This window comes from Neltuma alba, unplaced genomic scaffold, assembly GCF_004799145.2.
Source record: "Neltuma alba isolate B1F8T4 unplaced genomic scaffold, ASM479914v2 tig00006604_pilon, whole genome shotgun sequence".
Taxonomy (NCBI): Eukaryota; Viridiplantae; Streptophyta; class Magnoliopsida; order Fabales; family Fabaceae; genus Neltuma; species Neltuma alba.
In genome coordinates, this window is record NW_021634510.1 from 129,183 (window position 1) to 150,122 (window position 20,940).

At 30.5% G+C, this 20,940-nt stretch overlaps 3 protein-coding genes across 4 annotated transcripts; all 3 read left to right on the forward strand.

Annotated features, from left to right (window-relative positions):
* Positions 1-1,949: 1,949 nt before the first annotated feature.
* On the forward strand, positions 1,950-4,137 carry LOC114750671 (60S ribosomal protein L7-2-like). Of its 2 annotated transcripts, XM_028939266.1 has the most exons (8): positions 1,959-2,037; positions 2,241-2,363; positions 2,490-2,666; positions 2,759-2,856; positions 2,950-3,007; positions 3,376-3,455; positions 3,536-3,638; positions 3,727-4,137. In XM_028939266.1, exons 3-8 carry the CDS (start codon positions 2,490-2,492, stop codon positions 3,940-3,942), a joined length of 732 nt encoding a protein of 243 aa, XP_028795099.1. In that variant the 5' UTR covers positions 1,959-2,037; positions 2,241-2,363; the 3' UTR covers positions 3,943-4,137. The 2 variants fall into 2 exon arrangements, with proteins under 2 accessions (XP_028795100.1, XP_028795099.1); XM_028939267.1 differs by lacking the exon at positions 2,241-2,363 and having other exon boundaries at positions 1,950-2,037.
* A 3,048-nt stretch (positions 4,138-7,185) lies between these two features.
* On the forward strand, positions 7,186-9,753 carry LOC114750667 (probable peroxygenase 5). Its single transcript, XM_028939262.1, has 6 exons — positions 7,186-7,267; positions 7,657-7,755; positions 7,906-7,991; positions 8,945-9,039; positions 9,370-9,495; positions 9,600-9,753. The coding sequence occupies exons 1-6, from the start codon at positions 7,234-7,236 to the stop codon at positions 9,751-9,753; spliced, it is 594 nt and encodes a 197-aa protein (XP_028795095.1). The 5' UTR covers positions 7,186-7,233.
* An 8,487-nt stretch (positions 9,754-18,240) lies between these two features.
* LOC114750678 (plasmodesmata-located protein 6-like) lies at positions 18,241-20,603 on the forward strand. Its single transcript, XM_028939273.1, is given in 4 exon segments — positions 18,241-19,066; positions 19,068-19,129; positions 20,161-20,286; positions 20,393-20,603. Coding segments are annotated over 4 exon segments (855 nt in total). The 5' UTR covers positions 18,241-18,410; the 3' UTR covers positions 20,404-20,603.
* Positions 20,604-20,940: the final 337 nt, after the last annotated feature.

Below are 20,940 nucleotides of genomic sequence, written 5' to 3' on the forward strand. Positions count from 1 at the left end.
GATATTTTATTTTAGATAAAATGAAAAATTATGTACCTTAATAAATTTAAAAATTAAAATAATTTGCGCTATGTACCAAACAATACATACATGGGTCCCAAGATCTCGTTAAAATATACATAAATAATGGAAATTTAAACATAGTAAATCTTAAATTCAAATATAAGATTTTGGATAGAAGGAAAATCTGGTGATATCATGAAGAATTTATAGTTCTCAATATCATCGCACAAATGCCATTTATCCCTTGATAGATTTATTAAAATAGGCTACTTCCTAAGGTTAAAATTCAATAATATATAATAAATAAATATTTGTCATTTTAAAATTTTTAATCTCTAGGTCTTATGATACTTTCTTTTTTGCAAGCAATAAGTCTTATAATTCTTATACTATATATTTTATCCTTCATGGAAAACAATAACGATAAATAAAAAAAACTCTTTTTCGTATCTAATGATATTTTCAAAAAATAATATTAAATTTCATCATGCATACAGGTTATTTTATAATTTTCTTCAATCATATATAATTTTAAATGACACATATTTTAGATTTAGTTGATATTGTCAGAAGTTGTTCAAAATTTTTTGGGTCGTAATGTGGTTTGTAGGATGAGACTGATTGTACTAACTATAACTTACAGTTTAATCACATAAATAAAGAAAAAAAAACCCTCACAAATTTACCTCATATTCTATAAATCCTAATTAGAAAGTTACTTTTAAAAAATCCAACTGCCATTTCAAATAATTATTTAGCTTTTTCCAATTGAAGTTGCTTGGATTGTGCCCCTTATTTTGTTGTTGTCAGGCATAAATATTTTCTTACTAGAAGCAATTTTATGGAGGGTGTCAAGATTTTGCATTTATGATGCTGCGTTTATTCAAGCTTTTCCGTTTCCTTTTTTTCTAAGGCTAAAGCATAAGTATCTTTTTATTGAAAACAATCCTATTCAAAACACTTTCAGGGGACATCTCTTTCAACAGGGATTTGAACCTTGATTTATCAAGTTGTGAAGGATTAGTCTATTCCGCTAAACCCAATCTCTCTTGGTTTTTCTGTTTCTTTTTTTTGTTTGCAAAGCTTTTCTGTATTTTTTTTTTTTTTGCTAAAGCATAGGTATCCTCCTATTGGAGGTAATCCTATTTGAGACATTGTTGAGCACTAAATGTGGACACTTCTTTCAGTGAAAATTTGAACCTTAATTCGTCATATTATAAGTGACTAGTCCATTCTTTTAAACTCAACTCTCATTGGCTAAGCTTTTCTGTTTTCATTCTATGTCTGTTTGCTCTTACTTTGGGCTATATGTTTTGGATTTAAGGACTAATATTGTCTCCGTTGGTTGGCCCGAAAAGGGTGAGGCCGCATATTAAACAATATTAACTAGAGATTGTAAATGTTGCCTGCAAATAACCAACAGGAGTTTTGAGTCTAGCAAAAAAGATTAATTCTTTGTAATATGACGAATCAAGATTTGAATATCTGTAAGAGGTACCTACATTTAGTACCTAACAATATCTCGAATAGGATTACATCTAATAAAAAGATATCTATGCTTTAACAAAAAAAAAAATACAGACAAATAACACACAAAAATCAAAATAGAACAAGAAAAATAAAACAATTACCCATCATCATTACCCAACTTTATAATCAAAACCCTAGGATATTGTTCTTTTTTTAATTCTACCTAAACAAACTTGAAATTATTAAACTGAATTTATTTGAGTTTAGTTTTGTCATAATTTCTGAGATTCTAATTCATACCCTTTGGACGGATGGGATCATTTTAATACGGACGGTTCCCAGTGACCACTGACCCTCCCTGTGCAAGGGTCGGACATAGACGCGCGGCGAGATGTTGAGCGTAAGATCATTGGGACGGCTAGATTTCAACAGCATCACCCAACCTGCCGCCTTTTTTCCGGGCAGAGGACAACAATCCTTCTCCTCCTTCATAAGTCGCCCCAGAAACCCTAGTCTTCTTCGCGCCGTATCTGCTTCAACAGAACGTGCACACAACAGGACTCGGTAATTAGGCTTCAAATTATACTCTTTCAAAGTTCCATGATAAATTGATGGTCCTCTCTTTGCCTAAATCTACTGGAATTTCTTTGCTTCATTAGGAATTTGATTTCTCGTTTCGTTTTCATAGATAATGCTCGTTTTGTTTGTTTTCTGTGTTCATTTTATGGACTCTATCTAATATTTTCCCTCGTTTTCTGGGAATGTAGGACATATTAATGGTTGTTCATGTTTTGATGAGTGGTGTGGTGTACGATTGTAACCGTTGTGTTTTGCTTCTGTTCTGAAACTAGTAGTTGAATAGCACCTCTTTTAGATCATTGAATTTTTCTGTAAGAATCTTGTCCGAGTGTGATAGTGTCTACCTTTTTTCCCCCATACAGTTAAATGTTTTAGCTCGAGTCGTCCTCGTATGATTTCATTGTAATCAAATTTTTTATATTTATTTTCTTTTGTAGATGGGTGAGGAGGTTAAGGCTATTGTTCCAGAGTCTGTGTTGAAGAAGCAGAAGAGGGAAGAGGAATGGGCATTGGCCCAAAAACAGGAGCTTGAAGTTGCTAAGAAGAAGAGAACAGAGAGCCGTAAGTTGATTTTCAACAGAGCCAAGCTGTACGCCAAGGAGTATGAGGAGCAAGTAAATATCACTAGTTCTTTATTGCTGGATGATCCTAATTTGTGGCGGCACCTGATTTTTTTCCTTGGTTTATTATAAACTTCTTCCTTCAGGAGAAGGAATTAATTAGATTGAAACGTGAGGCAAAGCTGAAAGGTGGATTTTATGTTGATCCGGAAGCTAAACTTTTATTTATTATTCGCATCCGTGGGTATGTTTTTTCTCTATTTATTTATAATTATAATGGGACTCAAGTTCCTACGAATTCTGCATCTACTTATACAGAGAAACTATGATGTTTCAGTATTAATGCCATGCATCCAAAGACTAGGAAGATCTTGCAGCTCCTGCGATTGAGACAGGTACTATGATAATCTAAGAATGTGAAGGGCGATTTTTTTCCGTTATCCAATTTTATGTCTTCAAGTGACCACAAATTTAAGTGGAAGCATAGTTTGAACTAGTAAAATACTTGTAATGGGATGGAAAGTGGTTGGCTGTCTTTCTACGTGATTGATCAACATGGTTACTTAAACATCTAGATTTCAAAATTCATGCCTTTTGAAAACTTGCATTCTGTGGTTACTAAAATCACAATGACACTATTTCATGTCCAGGGAATTTTTACTCGCCCAATTCATGTTAGAGATAACATAATGTATACAAACCTTTTTGCTCCTTAATTTATAAAAAAGGCAATGCATTCATCTTTATTTGACTTTTGGAACAGATCTTCAACGGTGTATTCCTTAAAGTTAACAAAGCCACAATGAACATGCTGCACAGAGTTGAACCTTATGTGACTTATGGGTATTTAACTTTCCTGTAACTTAAGTTTGCTTATGATATATCCTTTCTATTCTCTAAGAGTAAAGCCTGTCCTGTTTCAGATACCCAAATCTTAAGAGTGTCAGAGAACTTATTTACAAGAGGGGTTATGGTAAGGTCGACAAGCAGAGAGTTGCCTTAACTGACAACTCCATCATTGAGCAGGTTTGTTAGTTTTTCTTTGCTGTGAGGCAGCTTATAATGTAAAATCAACGAGTGCATGCTGGTAACTTGCTCTGGGGATCCTTGTTAGGCTTTGGGCAAACACGGAATCATTTGCGCTGAGGATCTAATCAATGAGATCATCACAGTTGGGCCTCATTTTAAGGAGGCCAACAACTTCCTTTGGCCATTTAAACTCAAGGCACCTTTGGGTGGACTGAAGAAGAAGAGAAATCACTATGTTGAAGGAGGCGATGCTGGAAACAGAGAGAATTACATAAATGAGCTCATCAGAAGAATGAACTAAGACTGTACTAATGTTTGTTTATTGGTCTTTTTAGTTTCTTGTCTAAAATTTTGGAATGCGGATGGTAAATCATTTTGCTATGATCAAGTTGATTTTTGGTTTTCTTTTCAATGTGAGAATTTTGAATGGCCTTTCAATGTGTTATAACGAACGTTAAGCTCATGCTCATAATCCAAGTGTTTTCGTTGTTATTAATGTCTTTGTTGTCTATTATACTCTTCCTGTCCTTATTATAAGACCCAATTTGACTTTTTATTTGGTTCTAATTATAAGACCCAATCTATTTTCTCTATTATATTTATGCATTTTTTTCCAAGATAATCCTTCTAATAATGATAGTTTTAGCCAATATACTTAATTAGTAAGGATATTTTAGGAATAATAACACTTATTTATTATAAATAACCAACTTAATTTATTTCCTTAATCTCCTCAAATAAGTCAATTGGGTCTTATAATTAGGACCGGAGGAGTATTTTGTTCTGACATATTAGCCTCACGCAAACAGAGACATTACTTCATGTTTTTAATTACCAACACCCACCCCCGGGGGCGTGGGAACCCCGCGAAGTAAAAATAGTCTTGTAATATTTAATATAAGATTTAATTAATTAATTTGAATAAATTAAGAATATTAGTTAAATTAGTTAATAAAGTTTGTTTAAACATTTTTTTTAAATTTTCTCCCTTCGTCATTTATTTGTTTATTATTGAAGAAATGTTAATAGGGTTTATTTGAGAAAAAAATGATGAAAATGTAAAATAAATTTTACATATAAGATTTATATCAATTTGTCAATTAGGTTACATATTAAGGATTATATAAGTAATTGTTATTATGTCTTGACTTCATTATCTTCCTCCATGTGCTCTGATAGAAAGAGAATAAGGAGAATTGAAAGGAAAATAAGAAATTAATTTTTTTTTCATCTCCACATATTTAATACAAGGTACTATCTCCGATTTTTAATACTCCTCCGATCCTAATTATAAGACCCAATTGACTTATTTGAGGAGATTAAGGAAGTAAGTTAAGTTGGCTAAAACTATCATTATTAGAAGGATTATCTTGGAAAAAAATGCATAAATATAAGAGACAAAATGGATTGGGGTCTTATAATTAGGACCAAATAAAAAGTCAAACGGGGTCTTATAATAAGGACCGGAGGAGTATAAGATCTTGTTTGACTTTTATTTTAGTTTTAATTATAAGACCCTAATCTATTTTATTTTTTCATATTTGTTTATTTTTCAAGATTATCTTTGTAATAATAGTAGTTTTAACTAATAAACTTTATTAATAAGAATATTTTAGAAACGATAATATCTATTTATTACAAATAACTAATTTAACTTATTTTTTTAATCTATTTAAATTAGTCAATTAGTTTTTATGTTTACAACCGGATGGAGATTCAAACTGACGGAGGCTTAAAAAGAGATCACTCTCATTTTCATTATTTGCAAGTCTTGAATCTGAAGAGCTATGGAATCCTTTATTGGCAAAATTCAACACAATCGCGTCGTCCCGGACTTCTTTTAGTCAAACCAAAATGGCTGGCATAGACGCATCCATTACTCATCGACGTGTCTTCCACACCCACATCCCATATCCATCATGGATATTTGCTTATCTTCTCTGTTCACAATTCAATTTCAATATATCTGTTCCCTTGACACGTGTATAGAGGAAGATATCAAATTGAATAGAGCACTCATGCTTCTTCTTCTTCTTCCTAATTAAACTATAAATTACAGATAGATCGAATCAATTTCATTGTTGAAATATAATACTCCTCCAATTCCAAATATAAGATTTATTTTATAGTATAAATGAGTCTTACATTTAAAAACGAAAAAAAAAGACATATAATACTATTCTTAGTCTTGATTATAAGATCTCGTTTAAAACTTATAAATAAAGTCTAATAATTAGGATCGGATATAATATAATAACTAAAAGTTTCCACTTCTGGTGGATTAACGTAAATGTATGGGGTGTGAAGCCGAAGCGTGTTTCCTCTTCCCTAAGAAAGCAAACCATATCTTCATCTTCTTTAAAATAATGTCCACGATAGTTTTTTAAGGAAAAGGGAAAAAAAGGCCAGATAGATGCAATCGATTTTATTGTTAAATAAAACTTTTGTGCCCAACGTATTTTATGATAATATCATATTTGAATATTACGTTATTGCCTCGATATCTTGCCACAATGCCACCTCATAAAGGAGCATTCACATGCACAACCAATTAATTACAATTAGTTTGATAGAATCCTAACTTTTAAAAAGGTTAGTTTTCGTCAAATGTAATGAAACACTCCTTTAATTTCTCTACGTGATTTTGATGATCATCAAAATACTATTAAACTAATCTCTTGCTAGCTGCATCAAATTTCGTTGCTTAATCAACAATTACATAACATCTGTAGTTCACAATTTAATTAATTAAATCCTCTCAACTTTTCTGCAAAAAAAAAATCTATCTACCTTAGTATGAAATTTTAATTCAATTTTAATTTTATTTTAATTATTATAAAACAATATATATAATCTACAATGAAACATATTATATACTACCTCCAGTCCTAATTATAAAATCCCATTTGTAGTCTACAAACAAGATCTTATAAATAGGAATGGAAGTAGTATATTAGCAAGCTAGGAATATGAAAATTATTTTTCAGATTCCATATGATGCGCAAACTCCCTGATTTTATATTAAATCAGGTAATAACAAAATTTTAATGAAAGGAATAACCAATAAACTTATAATTCACGATACGATTATAATTTTAATTTATTTTATATATTTTAAAAAATTATTTAATTATTCCAAATAGTGATTGAGCGGGTGGGAAGAACTCAATTCTTTTTGTTAAAAACAAAAATTTATCAAACAAAAAATTTATAAAAAAACTATTTCTAAATATAAATGAAAATAATAGAATCGCGTTACATCCAATATATGTATAAATAAAAAGGAAAATAAAAGGTGGGTTGCGTTTACGTGTGGCATAAATAATGCATGTGGTTGTCCTTACGTGATGTGCTCCCCGCCTTTTAAATAAAAGCCATCGTTGAAAACCCACCTGATTTCACAAATCTTTATTTGTGTGTCTGTGTGTGTGTGAGAGAGAAATCGTTATGTATGTACATCGACATATATATATGTATATATATACAGACACACATTCACATACACATACTCCAATAATCCAATTCATACTACTTGTTCTTCTTTGAGCTTTCATCTCTTCTCTCCGTCTGTTGGCTGCTCACTGATCAGTCCATGGCTTCCTCTTCTTCCTTATTAACTCCACAAGGTATATATAGATGCATCCTTATCTCCTCTATATATATACTACCTCCAGTCCTTAATATAAGACCATATTTGACTTTTATTTTGATCCTAAATATAAGATCCCAATCCACTTTGTCTTTCATACTTATACATTTTTTTTCCAAAGTAGCCCTTCTAACAATGATAGTTCTAGTCAATATATTTGATTAGTAAGGATATTTTAGGAAAGATAATACCTATTTAGGACAAATAACTAACTCAACTCACTTCCTTAATTTCCTCAAATTAGTCAACTAGCTCTTATAATTAGGATCGGAGGTAGTATAAGCTATTGGGCGACTCTTATATATATGTGTGTGGTTTAAGTGTTTATAAACTGGTTATGTGGTTATATTATGATTACTGAAGCAGAAGGAGTTGGCGGTGAGGAACAAAGTGTGCTGCAGAAGCACGTTTCGTTCTTTGATAGGAACAAAGATGGTGTCATTTACCCCTCCGAGACTTTCCAAGGTTCGTTCTTTCTTTCTTTCTTTCTTTTATTATATTCCCATAGGTATGTCCTTCTTAATTCTCTCCTTTAATTAATATCTTGTAATTAATTAATTCCTTAATTATTCTCAATGAACGGCAAATATTTGTGTTTGTTCATTTAATTCACAGGGTTTCGAGCAATTGGATCTGGCGTCTTCGTCTCCATTGCAAGTGCGGCTTTCATTCACTTCAGCCTCAGTTTCAAAACTCGTCCTGTAATTCTCCTAATTAGTTACCCTTTCCATCTTAATTAATTACTCTTCCTCTTTTTAAACATCGTTATTACTATTTCTCTCAAATTACAATGTCGCCTTCATTCACTTAATTCTACATTTGTCGCGATATATATAAATATATACTCCTCCGGTCCTTAATATAGGACCTGATTCTTGAGTTGGTTTTGGTTCTAAATATAAGACCCATTTCTCATATTTTTCAATTTTCTCTAAATTACCCCTGTAGATACTCCCTCAACCATAATCAAGTAGAAGAGGAAGATGGGGTATTAAGAAAGATGATTATGGTGTTTTAGGAAAAATGTGTCACTTTTCTTATAATTAACTAATTTACCTAACTTCCTTAATCTAATCAAATTAGTTAAATGGGTCTTATATTAAGGATTGGAGGAGTATATATATATATATATAGAGAGAGAGAGAGAACAAAACATCATTCTTACGTCTGAGAGATCATTTTATAATTTTAACTAATTAAGGAGTATGGTCGGTAAATATAAATTACATGAATTCTATCACCTAAAGATTTATATTCTATGTTAGTTTTTAATTAATAAGGAGTATGTATGATTGTGCTAACCTTAAAAATAAATTATATGGTCTCTTAATTCTCTCATCTAAAGATACACAGGATTCTTTTCATATGAAGATCTGGATTTAATATATGAAATCGAAAAAAAGTGCGGAAAGCAAGGTGCTTACACGAAATTATTAGAACTTACTTCATCAAGATTCTTCTAGTTTCCTGCCTTGTGATCTAAGGACGGTTGTTCTTATTAATAAACGAATGGCAATCGAATAATAACACATTAAAGAAATAAAATATTAATAGATGCACAGTCAATAATTGGTCATGCATGTACGTGTAGTCAATTGAATATTTATTATGCAAAATAATTAATTATCTAAAAATTATGATGCTCACGATGTAGGGGAAATTTCCTTCTCCACTGCTTCCCATTGAAGTTGAGAACATCAAACTTGGCAAACATGGCAGCGACTCGGGAGTCTATGATCAGGAAGGAAGGTATTTGGTTTCTTGTTTCTTTTATTTCTCCAAATCTGTGTTCCCATATAAAATATTTCAATTGAAAATTTGCCGTTATTATTATTAGTGAGCTATTAATACAACTGATTGAATGTCACATATGGTGGAGAATCAAATTTAAAAAATAAATTGCACTGCTCATAATATATTATGAATTTAGCTTGTTATGACTTTTATATTCTACGTACATGAATTTTAATTACTCGCTATTTAGGTGTTTTATTTGAATATTTATGTGTCATTTATCTTACATTTTAATTGGGTCATGTGTGTGTGTGTGTGTGACATATATTTATGTACAAATTGTAGGTTCGTGGCTTCAAAATTTGAAGAAATATTCAGCAAGCATGCACACACGTATCCAGATGCTTTGACAGCTAATGAATTGAAAGAAATGCTCAAAGAAAACAGAGCTCCAAGGGATTATCAAGGATGGTATGTATATTTATTCCTTTTCCTTTCTTTTCTTTTTGAATTTTAGGGATGATCAAATTAAATAAGTTGAAATATTAATTAAGAAATTGGTGGAATATATATAGGGTTGCAAGTGAGGCAGAATGGAAGATATTATATAAATTTGGGAAAGACAGGGATGGTTTGCTGGAGAAAGACACAGTTCGAGCTGTTTATGATGGAACCCTCTTTCACCTCTTGGAGAAGCAACACAGTGCTCACAAAAGAAGTGAAAATTAATTAAATATGCACTGAATTATTACATGGTTAATTATTAAATGAAAACACTTATCCATATTTAATTTCATCTCTCAAATTCATTGTTTGTATATCATTGTTATTGAATCTGTATATTTGAACTTGGATTTTATCGCTATAGTGTTTGTTTGGAAATTAATATATACGCATTTAGTTGCACACAGATATAATTTTTAAATTATGAAAAAAATGTGCGTCTTTCATCTGTTTTAGTGTATATTTTTAATTTTTTAACATTCCCGTCTCCGATCCCAGTGGTTGTGGTGCACAACTGCACACAGCATCTTGAACATTCTGATCTTACTTATGATGCGTGAAAGGATGATATCTCTGTTTTTTAATATAAAAACTAGTTTGATTTTTAATTTAATTATAATATAAAATTTTAATGTATTTTGTTTTTCATATTTATTTATCTTTTTTATGGTAATTTTTTGTAGTAGTCACACATGTTAAATATTTTATCAAATGGCATTTGATTAACAAGAGTATTTTTGAAAAAAATAAAATCTATTTATTACAAATAACTAACTTAACTAGTTTTTTTTTTAATCTACTTAAATTAATCAACTAATTTTTATATTAAAGACCAAATGTAGTATAAAATTGCTTCAGGGAAATGAAAATGTTGTTTATTACACCTTCTGTCTTAAATATAAGACTCATTTTATAATATAAAGTGCACTACTAAATAGATCTTATATTAAATACTCCTCCGATTTTTGATATAGGACCTAATTCTTAAATTGATTTTGGTATTAAATATAAGACTTACTTTTCATATTTATCAGTTTTTTCTAAATTATCCCTATGGATACTCCCTCAACCATAATCAAGTAGAAGAAAGAGATGGAATATTAAGAAAGATAATTATGGTGTTTTAAGAAAAACATGTCATATTTCTTTGACCCTAAATATAAGACCCTTATACTAGTATATATAAGTGTCTTATATTTAGAATCGGAAGAATATTTTTTATAATTAACTAACGTATCTAACTTTTTTAATCTAATGGCTACATTAAATACAGAAAGAGAATATAACTTTATGTGACATGAAAAGGAGTGATAATTAATAATGTGCTGGGTGTTTAATGATGATGACTGTTGAAAATTAGGAGGCCGAAGATCGGATTGGGCTTGGACTTAAATTCCCTGGCTCAAAATTGGGCCCAGTCATGTGGCCCAAAAGTAAGCCCAGGCATTTCCAAAAGGAGACCAGGCTTCCAGACAGCTTCAAGAATTTGCGCACAAGTGACACGTCAATTCCTTTCCTGAAAAAACGGAAAGAAAGAAAGAAAGACTTTAATTAAGCTCTCCAGTTAGATGGGATATTATGTTTTATTATTAATATAAATAACAAAGTCATCGTTAAAAAGGTGAGGAACCTTGTTGAAATCACTATAGACTATAATAAAACGAATTAATGATTTAGTTAAATTAGTTATGCGCATATAATCGATTGCATAAAAAGGGAAAAAATAAAAAATCTTTTTATTTCCACAAGAATCTTCAAACCCGTGAAGAAGTTACCTAATAAATTACGTCAAAGACAGAAAACATGGAAGCAGCATGGGAGGGTTTCAATTATTTTATCTTGTATGTTTCGGATTCCTCTTGTTTTTATGTCTTTTTGCCATTATTATCACTGGACATGAGTTCTTGCCGACCTAATAAATCATCGTAGAGACAGAAAGATTCGATCAACACGAATTAATGGGATTAATGGATTTTGAAGTTTTTGTATGTAAATTAAACCATGAAGTAGAGCCCCATATATATATATATATATGCATGCAGTGATTTATGGAAACACTAGCTCTGATAATTAATATAACAGTTAGTTTGACTTTCAATTTGATTCTAAATATAAGATTATAATCTACTTTGTTTCTTTTATTTATCTATTTGTTTCAAAGTAGTCTTTGTACTGCACATGCTAAATTTTTTTTTAAATAACACCTGATTAACAAAAGTATTTTAGAAAAGACAGTACATATTTATTACAAATAACTAATTTAACTAATTTTTTTTAATCTATTTAAATTAATTAACTAATTCTTATATTAAAGATCATAGACATAAACAAAATGTAGTATTGTATTATTCTTGCCTGGTCGCGTGCCACATACCAAAAAAATTAATTACAAGACCCAAAAGAAAGAAAGAAAGATTGATTATTAATTAATTTCCCAGATGGGAATTGAATAGTGATGTAAACCAACGAAGGTATGCAAAGGGGGATGGAAGACAGAAATCAAGTTAGCTTTCTTCATACTCAAGATGAGGTGACCTTCCTCCCCCTTCCTGTCTCCCCCAATTAAATTTGGATTCTTTGATGATGTGACCAGAAAACGACTCCCATTTTAATGCAAACTTTAAATTTCATTTAATTATTTTTTTCATTTTTGGTGAAAAGTAAATCTATATATACCTTTTTATATTGATTGAACGGTTAAAATTGATTCTGCTTCTTCTGTTTTTTTTTTTTTTTTGGGAAATGCAACACTTCTCACAATATGCATTTAGTTAACCCACCAATATGCTTGGGAGAGGCACTGAGAAACTAATTAACAAAAAAAAAAAAGAAACGTTGCGTTATTGCATGTTAGCTGTCTTAATGAAAAGTGACATGTAGTCAATTAATTGTATAGAAAAGTTTAACATAAAAATTTATGCATTTATTTTGGAGAGCACTATATTCTTCTGGCCCTCTGGCATGGTGGAAAAAAAATCTATATGGCATCGTATTTTCATGGAATAGACATGAGAAGTATTTTCATATTAAAGTGGACCCAATATCGTCTTATATTGAATGGCAATTTACATCTTTTATGTTTGATTGAGTAAAATATTTTGATTCCACTTCTAAATTGTATCAATTATAAAGATCTCTCCTCTATTTTAAAAATATATAGTTTAGTCCAATTATTTAACACTGTTAGGAATATTCTAAAAAGATTCTTAAAATATTATTTTTAACTGAATTTATATTAAAATAAATTTTATTTACTATTTTATTTCTCATTCTAATAAATTTCTAAATTATATTTGTACAATTACATCCATTTCATTTAGTTAAGATAAGCATCAAAGATTAGAGTAAAAATTTAACTAATTTTTTAATAAATATATATATACTTAACTAAATATGTATAAATTTTTAGAACAAAGATTTGATTTAAAAGTTTAAAATTATAAATTTAAATAATTTATAAAATCTTTTAAATTTATAACATTTAAACTTTACGATAAACAAAAACTATGTATTTGAAATATGTTTTTACAATTTAAAAAAATCAAAATAAATAATTTCCAACAAATGTGATGGAATATTAAAAATATAAAATTTTATGATTTAGATCAAAATTAATAAAATTTATACCACATTAGAAATTTTAAAAATAATTTTTTTATTTTATAAAAACAGTTTTTAGAAAATATAAATGTCTAAATAATTATTAAGTTAAAAATGGGTATTTTGGCAAAAAGATAATTTAAAGTCAAACTTAAAAGTCAAGTAACGGTTTGGGTGGATAGAAATAAAATCTTAAATATATAAAGGAGGTTTATGTAACGTATGTTTTAACTGTAAGGGAGGTTTATATATATTTTCAAAATAAAAGAGAGGTTTCTGTAATTGATATAAAATAGAAAAGTGATCAGTGTATTTTACTCTTTATATTTAATTAAAAAAAGTGACAAAATCCCTCAATAGGTAAAATTAGACGTAATAAGAGTAAGCAAATAAAAACTATCGGACCAATTAGTTTGTTAATAATTAATATTCGAACTAATGTTGAATAGAGAAGAAGGTCCAAAATAGATGAATAATAGCGTATAAAAAGAAATTCATTAATAATAAATATGCTTTTGGGTTTGTGGCTTTATGGCTTTTGCATCAGCTTTGTCCCCTTTGCCCAGATAAAGGAGTCATTCGTTTGAATTGACTCTTCAGTCGTTTTTGATAATTATTTCAGCTACGAAACTTCTCACCATTCATACGCAACGAAACATCCTAATCTATATATCTCCCCATTTTCCTCAAATCTGCCAAAACTAGCTAGCGCATTATGTACGTTTGTATTCTACATTTAATAAATATCACCCATCCTTAATATAAAAGCTAATTAAGAATTAAATTTAATTTTAAATATAAGATTTCAATCTACTTTACCTTCTAAATTTATAATTTATTCTCTAAAATATTCCCATTGATTACATATATCAAGAAGGTTTCTATCTAAGAGTAGTCATGATTGAAAGAATATTTTAGAAAAATTAACTCATATTTGTTACAAATAGATAACTTAACTAATTTCATTAATCTATCCAAATTAGTTAAGTAGCTCTTATACTCCTCCGGTCCTAATTATAAGACCCAATTGACTTATTTGAGGAGATTAAGGAAGTAAGTTAAGTTGGTTATTTATAATAAATAAGTGTTGTTATTCCTAAAATATCCTTGCTAATTAAATATATTGACTAAAACTATCATTATTAGAAGGATTATCTTGGAAAAAAATGCATAAATATAAGAGAGAAAATGGATTGGGTCTTATAATTAGGACCAAATAAAAAGTCAAATTGGGTCTTATAATAAGGACCGGAGGAGTATTAAAGATTGGAGGGAGTAAATCACATTTTTATTTATAAATTTGAAGTATAAACAAATAATTTTTTATATTTTATACTGATCATTGTTATCGTTGGGAATCAATTATATATTATATATATGGACTTATGAATTTCATTAAAATTAATTGGACTTTTATTTTCTGGGGAAAAAAAAGTTTAGTAACTCTTCTTAAAAGTGAAAGATAAATTTTGACACTGATTTTCCTGAGTTTTCTATTGTTAAGTTATGCATTTTTATTTATCCAAAAAACTATATCTTAGGTGATTCTTCTTTTTCTCCCCCTTGGCTACTGTTAGTATAAGAGACAGAGACGTCTATCTTAAATTATTTTGGACCATTCACGAAGGTCATTGTGGGGCCTGGCAGACAAATGAAAGTGTTATATTTTCTGCTTAATTAGCCATGATGAAACTTACGTATTGTCACCTAGTTTCTTTGTTATTTACTCTTTTTTTCTTCTGGAAACTTTGTGTATTCTTCCTTCTTTATTCCAGCTGTCATTCCCATGTTTTGAAAGAATAACAACTATGGCATATTCGTTCTGATATTTTAATCAAATTATTAAATTTTCAAATATATAATACTCTATGTATCATATGCAACCCTACAATCACTTGAATTGTTTGTGGTGGTCTTAATTCGTGAATTGTTTCGTGTGTTACATACTCAGAATTTGATGAATTGGGTTGTATTATTGATAGGTTGTAGTGTAATCTGTTAATTACAAATTTTATATTTTATACTGATATTCTTGTTAGTCTTAAATATAAGAAGAGAACTAATTACCTAATTTATGAAGATTAAGAAATTTGATTAAATTAATTATTTAATATTATTATTAGGTAAAAGTTATGTGTCACAATATTCTCTAAAATACCTATCTTTTAATCAGTGTTAAATAATGTGAGAGGCTAGGAGTGTGAAATTAATGAAAGTAAGGGGATAAAATGTATCAAAACTATATTCAGGACAAAACCACATTGATTAACTAGATTTTATATTTAAAATTAGTGGGAGTATTAATATTAATTGTTGTCATTATCTCAAAGTGATGTGAATTTCCATCATTCAGGCAAAGCAACCTTTTAGTGATGAAAATGTAATGCAGCTTTTAGCTTAGGTGGATATCCTTAAAGTCCGAAAAAGTTGCAAATTGCCGCAACAATACAGTTCGTTGATCACTTCAAAGCAATTCATAAAGTGAATCACATCATAAAACCATATAACACTATGAAGTAATCAACAATATATATGATAACAAACGAAGCTCTGATGATAATATCCAAAATATGAATTTTGCAATTTTAATTTGGTCTAAAAATTTCCTTAAAAATCAATAGAAGCTCAAATATGTGGACCCTCAACGACTCACCCGATCCAAAGTGTCCCTATCCACTTGCCCTGAACTTGCAAGTAATTTTATGAATAATACATTTAGCTGGCTTAATTAGTGGGGTCCTCCTATACTGTCTGAAATACTAAGTTAATGAATAAATAAATTGTACTATTCATGCCTCAACAAAATGATATGTTAGAGTTTCTTCATTATGTATTGTGATAAGGTGTTTAAATACTCTGAAAATATCAATAAAGGAGCACTCAACACCTGAAAGTTTTTTTTTTGGCTCTTGCATGTCTTGAAAGTTTATTTTCGTACCAAAAATATTCTTATCGTTATCCACCATTAAATTTAACCGTTAAATTATGCAATTTGACTGGTGTATTTAACGGCAGATAATGGTTTAGAATAAAAATACCATAAAATAAAATTTTCAGGACATATACATAAAATAAAATTTTCAAGACATATAAGATCTTTGAAAAAATTTTCAGGGTGTTGAACGCTTTTTCGTGATACTTTTAAAGTAATTTAAGCAATCCTTTTTATATTTATATTTATATAGAAGTAAGTGATAGAGACCACCATAGAATTCAAGAGGGCCTATATATAACAGAGAGGGCGACCCATGGAAATAGACCAAATCTTTATTTTCCATATATTAATCATGCAATTACAAAATGGCGACGCCACCCAATCTCGTAGCTGGCTAGTCACGGAGAATAAAAAATAAAATTGATCAGCAATTTGAGCTGGGTCTAATTCGTGACATGACGAATTAAAATTTAATTCCTTGTTAAATGAGATGTTTATATTTAGTGCTCAATGGATAAATTTCATAGATAAGCTGTTATTTTTTTAAATTATTTTTTCAAAATGATGCGTGTTGGTGAAGCGAGGTGAACCACATATGGAAGAAACAAGGGTTGCTATCAAGATCTTATCTGAGAGATGTTGCAAAACGTAGCTATCGTTCCTTCCCCACAAAACTGAACTGAATAAAAGTCAAAAGCTTTTCCACTAATTCACAAATGTTATGCAACCATTTAAGCCTGGAAACTTCATCCCCACCCACTTTACTCATCACTCTTCTAGTCTCTTCACTTTCCTTCCTCCTCTTTCTTCGTCTTCATTATTGCTAGTACTTCTAACTCACCCTTTTTACATGGAATTCAAACTTCCCCCTTCACTTGGCAACATGTCTAATTTTGATTATTTAATTTATTCATGTCAGATCTATTTAGACTATCTAAATTTTATAAATTATTGTGAACCAACATAAATTGTTCGAATGTAATAAACTATTTAATATTGGATGCTTCTTTTTATCATAAATACAAAGAGTTGGATAATTAAATTGCAGATATTGAAAAAATTATTTAAATTATTTATTTGTGAAATAGGTGTATTAGTTTTTGTAAAATATTCATTATAATCATTTTTATTGAAAAATACACTCTTAATAGACAATTCTCTAAATACGTACATACAAATCAATAGGGAGAGTTTAAGGATTTAGGAGATAAAACCGATTGGATTTTTATATTTAAGATCAGGATAAACCTGTCCATTATTAATTCTCATATTTATTTAAAACCAGAGAGAGTATTATTTATTAATCAGAACTGATCTGGAGTAGGATGGGATTTCAATCAAATGAAAAGGTCCCCACCATAATCTTGAAGAACATGCAAAGGATCAAAGTGAGATCAGAGAATCGTGTTCTAAGAATAGTACGTAGTAGGTATGCCCTATATATATAGGACCACCCTTTTGTTTGCCCTTCTGATGCCTTTGGAGTCAACAACAATCACCGACCCCCACTCCCTTTCTCTTCTCCCTTTTGATGACTCACCCTCCACACGCATTTTTCATCCAAAAAAGGCATCACATTAATTAGCAACGTAAAATTAAAAAGAATTACACAGAGTTAGATATGATTGTTGAGTGAGGTTTAATTCTCACTTCGCACCAACAAGTTTATTCCCCAGTTTTTATTCAAATTATATTTTATCTCCGGTCAGACTTTATTTGACTTTTATTTTGATTCTAAATACAAAACTCCAATCCACTTTGTCTCTCATATTTATACATTTTTTTCAAAATAGTCCTTCTAACTATGATAGCTCTAACCAATACACTTGATTAGCAAGGATATTTTAGGAAAGACAACACATATTTATTACAAATAACTAACTTAACTTCTTTTCTTAATCTCCTTAAATTAGTCAACTAACTCTTATAATTAGGACTGGAGGTAATATTATACATAATAAAGTCAATCATATTTCAAATTATTATGCCTATATTGATTAATATCACACAATAGTTTAAGCATTACAGGACTAATAGCATATACAAATATTATTTATTTTCTCAAAAAGGTTAATAGTGAAAAATATGTGTAAAGGCACATTAGGTTTGTGAATTTATGGTGCGTAGCCATTTCTAGCGACCTTTTCTACTTTTGTTTCCACAACCATATCATCACTCTTATACACTCACATCAACTTCCTCACCCCCTTACGTAAATTCACATCAAAGCAACCATAAAGTTTTTTTCTCTCTCACAACACACACACACACACACACCCCTTCACAATACACATCAATCTTCTTCCGTTGCCAGATTCAATTCTCTCTTTCACAGCCACACACAAGCATGTCATCAACCTCTCATCTCTTCCTCCCTTTGTTTCTCGTCCTTTTGTTCTCAACCTTCATATCCCTATCGTCTTCCGCCGCAGATTCTTTCATCTTCGGCGGCTGCTCGCAGCTCAAGTTCATGCCGGGGACGGCATATGAGAGCAACGTAAACTCCCTTCTGACCTCTCTTGTCAACTCAGCCATGTTCTCCAGCTACAACAACTTCACCGTCCAAGGCTCCACCCAGCAGGACACCGTCTACGGCCTCTTCCAGTGCCGCGGCGACCTCGCCAGCGCCGACTGCTCTCGCTGCGTTGCAAGGGCTGTCAGCCAACTTGGCACCCTCTGCCTCGACGCTTGTGGCGGCGCGTTGCAGCTGGACGGCTGCTTCGTTAAGTATGATAACACGACGTTCTTAGGGGTGGAGGACAAGACTGCGGTGCTGAAGAAATGTGGACCGTCGATTGGTTTGACTTCTGATTCGTTGACTCGGAGATATGCTGTGTTGGCTACTTTGGGAGCGTCGGATGGGCCGTTCAGGATTACGAGTTCTGGGGATGTCCAGGGCGTCGCTCAGTGCGTCGGGGATTTGAGTGCCAGCGAGTGTCAGGATTGCCTCTCCGATGCGATCCAACGGCTGAGAATGGAGTGCTCGGGTGGCGCGTGGGGGGATGTACTTGGCCAAATGCTACGCGCGATACTCTGGTCGTGGGAATCACTCGCCAGGTGGAAGTGGTAAGTTACAAATTCGCGCTAGAGATTATTCAATTAAATCATACTACTATTTTTTGTTTGGCGAAATAGTATATAAATAAATTTTAAAATATATAAAAAAATTTAATAATTTATTTATAGGTGAAATAATTTTAGAATTTTATTAACTTAGTAGTAAATATAAAATTATTTTGACAAAAATAATCAGTTATTATTCTTTTGTAGGCTGAATTAATTTTAAAATATACAAGATTTAAAAATAAAAGAAGATTTGCATGGTAAAATGTTGGTGCCAGAAATTCAATAAATTTCTTACCTTTTCCGGCCCCCTTTTTCTATTATTAATTGATAAGCCATGGTTATTCTTTCCGGCCAGAAAAGATAGGTGTGACATGAATATTCGTAGCTTATAAAAAAAGTTGTGATGTGAATGCAAAGAGAATAAATGAAAAAAAACAAACAATAATCTGATAACCTCCAGAGAAGTGTATTATTTTTTTTCCCCAACAAAGGTCCCATTGAATTGAAATATTCTCGAAACGTTTTCTAATGTCAAAGGACATACACTTTAATTAAATTCCGTTTTGCTAGGTAATCAATCAAACCAAATCCATATATATAAAATATACACATTACACAATAATATTTCGTCAGATAGGCAAAGAAGGTCCCACTTCGAATTGGTGTCCATTAATCAACGAATTGATAAAGAATCCTATGTCTGCAAAGAAACAAACCAAGGCCGCAAAAACGTTAATCAATTATATCAACATTATAATTGTTTTCCCCAATCCCTAGAAATTAAAGCACTACATCAAAAGAATGAAAAGAGAGCCACTTGCTAGTGTTTAATTGGATGTATAGAGAACATATTATCTTATATACATATCTTGTGAGTCTTCTTCTATCTTTCTTCACTATTACCATTAATTTTAGAATTATATATAATTTAAATTGGGATGATAAAAAAGTCATTTAGTTTATATGAAATTAAGTTTTTATATATTTATTTATTTCTCCATTTGAACGAAATTGAGTGATACATATATCAGATGACAGCAGCAGAAATGACGAGGAGATTGAGAAGACACTGGCCATTCTAATAGGACTCATTGCTGGTGTGGCTCTTATCATTATCTTCATTTCCTTCTTCTCCAAAGTCTGTGGCACACAAAAAGGTCCATTTAATTACTTCTGAAATGCTTAATTTCTTGTATATAATTAATTAATTCTTTAATTAATTACTCTGATGTTTAAGCTTAATCATCTTGATTATATATGCAGGTGGTAAATAAAAAGATGGGACCTAGACAGTATTGAAGAGTTTTGAGCTCCAGATTCTTAACTACTATGTCCTCAAGTATCAAGTCTTACCCTTAGCTTTTTGTAATATTTGGTTTTATTTTTGTGGATTTCGAAATCCATTTTTTTTTTTTTGAAAATGTTCAGTGAATTAGTACTAAAAGTTTAATGCACAGTTCTGTAGCTTTATAAAGTAATAACTAATGAAGTGATAAGATCATAGATGAAGGAAAAAGTAGTGGAAGTGGAAGAAAAAGAAAAGAAAAAAAGATTAAGATCAATGATTCCTCTTTCTTCACAGCCACATATGTTATTTGAAGCAATTAAGCTGATGGTCCTGATGTGTACACATATAGCGACCTATATATACTACTCAAAATATGTATATAGCCTTTCATGGTTATTATTCGATCTTCTTCTATTTTTTCCCCTTTAATGTAATTTTTTAAGTATTAAAAAGTATTCTTCACTTTTCATTCAATTAATAATTAGGATATCTCCTGAAATATTAGAAACATAACTTTTAGAAA